The following is a 7,248-nucleotide window of genomic DNA, read 5'->3' on the forward strand; positions in this document are numbered from 1 at the left end:
CAGACTGTGAGCCCCTGGGAGTTAGCATCGAGTCCTGCTCACTTTCTATCTCCCCCACCGAGCACCAGGCAGGCGTACAGCAAGCCGGAGGAGGAAGTTCTACGGCCTTATAGAAAAGAATACTTTATGGGCACTTGTAAATATAGTTGATATTCATTTCCTTTTGAATAGAAAGTGTTTGACTTAAATGTCAATACTACACGTTCAGTAACAATTAGCTGCATCTGAGATTCCCAAGCAAAAGGTGGAGTCAAGCCCTGTCCATCAAGGAGCCTGTCTCGTCTGGTTGGTCATCTGGCTACCGAGCTTTGTTATGAAGCACAATCGTTAAAGACATTTGGGACTAGCATGAGGATAGAGGAGCAGTGCGATGACAATAGGAAGCCCACGCAGTCCTGCGGGAATATAAGGATGCAGTATCTGAGCAAGGAGGCACCAAACCTGGGCGAAAGGGTGGTTTGATTATTAAATCAGTGGTGCAGAGACAATTGGCTAACTGCTCAAAAAGACATAAAGTAAGGTGGCTACCTCACATCCCACATCCAATAAAATCCTAACACCTATTAGTAAGTTGCATGTAAATCAACAATGTTCAACAATAGAGAATTGGTTAAATTGTGGCATATTGATACTATGGACTATTTCCAAGTTATTAAAGTCATGTTTTAGATTAATACTGAGTTCTTGTGGTATATTATTAAGTAAAATAGCAGGCTACAAATATAGGCTATGATCACAATTTTATAGACAAATTTCCCACTATATACAGAAGAGTGCTCACGTGTGCACACACACATTTAGTGTGAGTCCACGTGTACAGTGTAGACTTGTACATATACATGGATCATGAAAAAATCTGAAATCAAGCATATCAAAGTAATAGTGATTATCTCATCACTTTTACTTACACATATTTATTGTTTTGTTTTTTTCCAAAAGTTCCACAATGAAGATTCGTTACCTCTATAATATATTTAAAAAAAAGAAAAATCAGTAAATGCTATTTATAAAATTAATCTATGCTGGCTCTAATATTAAAAGAATTTAAACACTTTGGTGAATGAAAGTGAAAACACACTTGGGGAGCATAGCCCTTCGAGGCTGGGGATCCAGCCACCTGAGTGGCTCTTTCTCCTAAGGCCTCACCACAAAATGACCAGGCTGGACTGTGAACTTCCAGAACCTGAGAGCTTATGCAGGCTGTGCTTCTCTGCAGAGGAAACCTGCTGGCCCAGCACTGGGAACCACTCCTGTGTTCCACATGATAGTACACAGGTGGCCCAGCGGATTTTCTTTTTATTTCCAAGGAGGGAGAGATAAGTTGATTGTGAGCATTTTATTAATTAAAATTTGCCTCCTATAAAAGTTTCTTAAACAGTTGATGCCTAGAGTTACTCTGATTAGAATCCAACATGAGACTGTATCAGATTTAGTCCTGATCAGATTTAAATCAGACAGTTATCAGATTTAACTATCTTAAGCTTAATGCATCGCCGTTTCAGCAAGCATGGGTTCTCCAAGGGATGAGAGCTATGACAGTCTGGGTCTGTTTTTCACAAATTCTCCAGGTGATTCTGAAACATGCCAGCTCGGGGCCCACTGGTGTTCCCTGTTCTAAAGTAGTGGGTCTCAAACTTTGCCGTAATTACAATCACTTGTGCAGATTTTAAATGTCCCAGTGGCAAGACTGCACCCCAGACCACTAAACTCAGAATCTGTAGCTTTAAAAGCTCCCCAGGTGATTCCAATGCGCAGTCAGGTTTGAGAACCAAATGTTATAATGAATGAAACCTGACGTGCAGGTGCTGCAGCTCCTGAGACTGAGAAACAACTTTGGTGAAATCTGAGTGTGAAGATTTTGTGTTCTCTGTCTCCATCTGCTGGCCATGCCTGCATTGCTCTAATTTACCTACACAACTGAGATATCCCAAAGGGCTTCTTGAACTTTTCACAATATTTGCTAAAAGAATCAAAGAGAACCAAAAAGAGATGAAATTTGTAAGTAATACAGATAGCTATAAAATATACTCTTGCATTTAATAGGGTAGTCTAAGAGTTATAAACACCTTAGGATAATGCTACTAGAATCTTTTCTGTGCTTGGTAAATTAAAAAGCAGCCGGTGCGTGTTATTACCATCATAGTCGGGCATAAGATAGACCCCATCTTTTGAGTCCCAGTGAGTCATTCTGAATAATTTAGAATAGGCTTTTGGGGGAGTATACTGTCCCATGAGTTTTGTCGTGAACCACAATGTGACCGGCAACGCTTTCCCCAAAAGGTCTCCCCTTCCTTCTCCTGCACCTAATGTGTCACATAACTTTAAGCCCAAGATTCCAAGACTTAACTGCCCTAGAGAGAGGAAAGAAGTTATTTCTATTTATGCCCACGTCTGGCTGCCTGGCTACTCCCTACCTCATGCCCATTTCCTCCCACCTCATCTCCCTAGTCTTGCTCACATATTCCTGGGAGTCCGCATGTGCTCACAAACAACTATCTCATGTCCTTCTCACATGGCCTCTGGGGTGTGGTCTGCTCTCTGCAAAGCCTCTTGAGCCCGGAGGCCCATCACTGCCCTGTTGTCAGTGTGCTCATGGCCATGCTGCCCTCTGCAGCAGGGCCCTCTCTCCAGGTGACCCCAAAGCTGGGAGCCCATCCAAGTGCCAAGACGGTGCCATGTTTCCATTAGTCTTCACCTGCTCGCACGTGGTCATAGTATGTTCTGGACAGCAAGGAGAGAATGCCTCTATCTTCACAGGCCTCAGAAGACCTGTGAGATACTGGCTAAAGGCAGGTAGAAAGCCAGTTCCTCCACCTCTGTCTCAGACATGGGCAGACTTACTGGTAAGTTGTCCCCACGGGATTCATGTAACTAACTCACAGGAGAGCACTGACTGAACCTGCTGGACCAGTCAGGTGGCTCTGCCAGGTGTCCTTGAGCCTTGAGGGAGTGAACAGCAGCCTGGGACAGACTTACCCTGAGGGAAAGACAGAGACTGGAGTAGAAGAGTTCAGCTCAGTAACAAGGCTGTGGGTTGCCAGAGGAGATGGGGATCCACCTGACTAGGGGACTATAACCTGGATTTGTCCCCAGTCCCTATAGTCTATGTTTGAGCCAGTGGGGCTGTGGAGCTGCGAGGAAAATAAACATGAAACACTGAGCCTCTGGTTTCTTTTTTCTCACTTGCGGCCCCCTGAGATTAACGGGCAGCTATTACCTGTGGTACCTCCGGCCTTGGGGAGTCTCTAGCTCCACACTTAGAGAAGAGGGCCACGAAGAGACATCCGATCTACGTTGTTGTTTGAAGCTTTGGTTCTGTGAGGGTGAATCAGGGGCTAGAGAGGGTGACCTGCCTCACACCTGCCGAGCTGGGCCAGTGTGTGCACCTGGAGCTTAAGCCCTCGGACATCTGGCCCAGGGTACCACACGCCTGTGTGTGCCGCTTTCTCCAACGAGCTCTTCGCACCAACAGCAACCGCCCTCTCCACTCAGCAGACAAGACCGCTGAAGATTAAAGGCTGCCACGTGAGCAAATAAAAGAAAGCGGGGTGGTATGCGCACCTTACCCATGCCCAGAACTTCATGGGCATCACGTCAATGCCAACCCAATAATTTCATCATATTGAGCATCTCTAATTCACAGATGAGAAAGTGGACACAAATTGTTTATATTTATTGATATAAACCTATTCTGACTCCTCACTCATGTTCTTTCCTTTACACCACCTGCCCTGCCTTTTTCTCGAATGCCCTTCCCCACCAGGGTTCAGGTGTACCTGCCATATTGCAGGGGGCAGGGTAAGGAGGAGCTGGTTTGTTTTAAAGGGAAGATGGCCAAGAGTTTCCTGGCCTTAAAAAAAAAAAAAAATAGTTTGAAGGCTGATAAAGTGCCAGTAGAATGAATGAATGAATAAATGACCAGATGAATGAATGTCATACGTGAACACATATGACAATTTAAACATAACCACAATTTAAAAAGAGCAAATTTTATAAGTTTCAGAGAGAAAGATGAGACTGCTTATAAAGGAATCAGGTTAATTTCAGAATTCTCAGCAGAATTTCTAACCAGCAAGATGATGAATAAACAGTCTCAAAGTGTTAAAGAAAATATTTAAACCTAGAATGCTATATCCAGGTAAATTATAATTTAAATGTGAGGACAAAATAAAGATATCTTCAGGCATCCAAAGTCAAAAAGACCTTTTCAAAAACACTCTTGGGGCCTGGCAGGTGTGGTTCAGTGGTTGAGCACCGACCCATGTACCAAGAAGTCACTGTTTGTCCCCTAACTGTACCCTAACTTCTAATCACTCCAGGTGCTTCCCACCCCATGCTACTCAAAACCCCACACCCCAGGGGCCAGGGTTACTCTCCTAGAGCTAAGCATCCGTCCTGCTAGATGTCAGTGTGTTGCCCTGGAATAGGGTATCCCCACACTTGCTTCTGCTCCTGCTCCTCCTGAGTCTTTCCCTTATAAAGGCTGCTCCAATAGGTCGGCTACATGCTAGAAGGTCATTTTTATTCACAGAATGGTTGAGAAAATATTACCATGCACTTTGCCCTGTTGAGAGACATGGACATGGAAAGGGGAAAGGGACTAGCTGAGGGGACTCTATCATGAGTGCCTTGCATTCATGGGCTCAGTGCAGGGCACACATAGGGTCCTGCTCATCCACAGAGGGTCCACTAGAATGCCTAATGGAAAGAATGACACAGCCTGAATAATGCTACAGATAAAGTTTATTTTAGACACAAGCTCTTTAGAAGAGGTCACTCCACCACTTTAGATCTTCATCTTCTAGGGCTGCAAGTCCAGGGATAGAGAATGGCCAGGAGTGGATTGTGGAGAAGTCTTGTTAGCCAAGCACTGTATTCGTGGATTCATGAGAAATCTTCTGGGGCTGTTCTCCAGGCATGCTTAATAAACACCCTGTCCATCTTCCACATAGCCACCAGAGCCACCCTTCTAAAATACAAATTTGATCATGACATTTTCTCTGCTCAGAAACCTCCAGCAGTCTACCCAACTTTTTGGCAGGCAGCTCATTCCTCTTTGGACCCTGGCTTGGATGGCACTGTACTGAGATGCTGAGACTTTGTGCCCCTGAGATGCTGCAGCTTCTACCTACCACAGTCACTTTCCCATCTCCAGCTGAGGACCCACATTCTCCCATCATCTGAACTGCCCTTTCTTCCTCTGGCAAACTTTATGCCTCCTTTAAGCTCTCTCTTAAATGCTCTCTACTCTCTGACAACCTTCTCAACACCCACCGATCCACCCACCCACCCACCCAGACAAAGCCAATAACTCTTCCCTTTGCTCCCACAGACCTTAGTAGAAACCAGTACAAAGCAATGATCATCCTGGGTTGTAATTATTTACATAGTTCTGTCTCCCTGACCTGATTGTGTTTACCTTTTTATCTAACTTCAGCACAATGCCTGACTAACACAGGAGATAATAACTGGGGTTCCCTTTCCTTTCCCTCCTCCTCCCACAATCACCCATTTTCCAGAAAGAGTTAAGCCCCCTTGGTGGGGGAGGGAATGGAGGGTGAAAAACCCTGGGTTAATAATGACCTGTGAAGCTAGGATCATGGTTACTTGTCTCAACTGAGAGCCCCCAGGGATAGGGATAGGTCTTCTCTTCAAGGAGAGGGTCTTGGATAATGCAGCCGGGTGTCCTTCTGCCATTCATTTCCAGCCCCTTCCTCTTGGAGTTATCCAGACTCCTGCATGCAGGAGCACCCATGGACACGTGAGCACCCATCTGCCCCAGGAAAGCCCACTGGGGAGTTATTGCACCCTTGGATAGCTCTTGACCGATTTATACTCACCACATGGACAGCAGTTTTGCAGACATGACCACATCCATTGCTGCAGCATTTCATTCCCTCGGGACATGATTCATCTCCTGAGCAACGTTCAATACAAATCCCAAAAGTTCCTTTGGGCACCTCAGGGCAGAATCCAGGTCTTTGATCTGAAACATACAACGGTTTTTGTGGAGTCTGGAATGGTCACTAAGCAGGAGTGAGAATTGGTGTTAGAGGTCAGATGGCCTCAGTGCTGGCAGGACCCCCACCTCTTCCATTTCTTACTTCATGCTCCTGGACCCCTCCCCTCAGCAGCTCCACTTTCACTCTATAGCCCCCCATTTTCACAGTCAGTCCCTGCTCTAAAGGCTGTACAGTCCCAGCAGGCAAGAGAGCTGCACTGTTACAACCCTCTTCTTTCCACCTTATAAGAAGATATTAGAAAATCTCTGATCACAGACAGCCATCTCTCCACCTCACACATACCCTATGTCCATCCCGGAGCTAATCCCTGTTGGAGTCCCGCATCCAAAGCACATCTAGAGAAAACTTCAACTTCCTGATCTGATAAGAAGAATGGGAAATGCAGGGTGATCACTTCTGAAGGTCAAAGAATGTGGATCTGATCAATGCCAAATCTCCCTTCTGCAGTGGACACACTGCCTGCTTCTGTGCCAAGCCATCCATCCCCAGGTCTGAAGCTGGGCTCTGAGCCTTCTCTGCTGTCAGTAGGACCCCCCCCCCTCAGCACCCTCACCTTTAATAGGTATCCGAGCGTAGGCCATCTCCATCCCCACGGCGATGAAAGCCACTAGAACAAAGACTGTGCCTGTCTTCATGTTGGCCTTTGATGAGAATGCACACACAGAGCCCAGCCCCAATTTATACCCTCAAGTGTCACCAGCAAGGAGTATGGGGCAGGGCTGTAGAGTAGGAAGAGTATGACATGACCTAGATCTTTTGTTCTAGTTCATAACTGGTTTCTCTCTAATTAGGGCATGTTCTCTTGGATATGCAATGCCAAACAGGAGAGTTCTGGGAACACTTTTTAGCCCCTTGTGCATTGCTACATCACAATTTGGCAATGGCTTTTCTGGTGTCATTAGGAACAGTGGCCAAAGAAAAGAATTCTCCCTGTATAATTTAGAATTTCAGAATAAGAGTGTAAACTACGAAGCTAGGTGTTGCTCCATCTGGTGCTCCCTGGACGTCCAGTTCCAGGAAGATTAGATGTGCTTCTGGGAGAGGTGGTGAATGTGTGGTGCTTTGGAGCCAGCCCAAAGCTGAGATTCTTAAGTAGAGGTGGAATGAGGGCCACCCCTTAATCACAAAGATAGTCATAGGTAGGTAATGTCACTCATCTAAGGAGATGGATGTTCAAAGATCACAAGCTGGCTGGGCCTTGGAGGTTGAGAGACAGGGCCCAGTC

The 7,248-nt window shown here is 45.8% G+C and overlaps 1 protein-coding gene across 1 annotated transcript; it reads right to left on the reverse strand.

Moving 5' to 3' along the window:
* Positions 1-4,725: 4,725 nt before the first annotated feature.
* Positions 4,726-6,683, reverse strand: LOC308568694 (WAP four-disulfide core domain protein 18-like). The gene is made up of 3 exons (XM_081161938.1): positions 6,577-6,683; positions 5,841-5,986; positions 4,726-4,969 (listed from the first exon to the last, which is right to left on the reverse strand). The coding sequence occupies exons 1-3, from the start codon at positions 6,656-6,658 to the stop codon at positions 4,922-4,924; spliced, it is 276 nt and encodes a 91-aa protein (XP_081018064.1). The 5' UTR covers positions 6,659-6,683; the 3' UTR covers positions 4,726-4,921.
* Between the last annotated feature and the right edge of the window lie 565 nt (positions 6,684-7,248).

The sequence above is a fragment of the Miniopterus schreibersii genome (genome assembly GCF_964146895.1).
Source record: "Miniopterus schreibersii genome assembly, chromosome: 16".
In the NCBI taxonomy this organism is placed as follows: domain Eukaryota; kingdom Metazoa; phylum Chordata; class Mammalia; order Chiroptera; family Miniopteridae; genus Miniopterus; species Miniopterus schreibersii.

What these genes read in the sequence shown, in the direction of transcription:
- LOC308568694 (XM_081161938.1), bottom strand. Translation starts at nt 6,658, where the DNA reads ATGAAGACAGGCACAGTCTTTGTTCTAGTGGCTTTCATCGCCGTGGGG. An exon ending in CGCTCGGATACCTATTAAAG is followed by an intron (nt 5,987 to 6,576) that starts GTGAGGGTGCTG and finishes TGTATGTTTCAG; the next exon opens with ATCAAAGACCTGGATTCTGC. An exon ending in GCAAAACTGCTGTCCATGTG is followed by an intron (nt 4,970 to 5,840) that starts GTGAGTATAAAT and finishes TTTGTATTTTAG; the next exon opens with AAGGGTGGCTCTGGTGGCTA.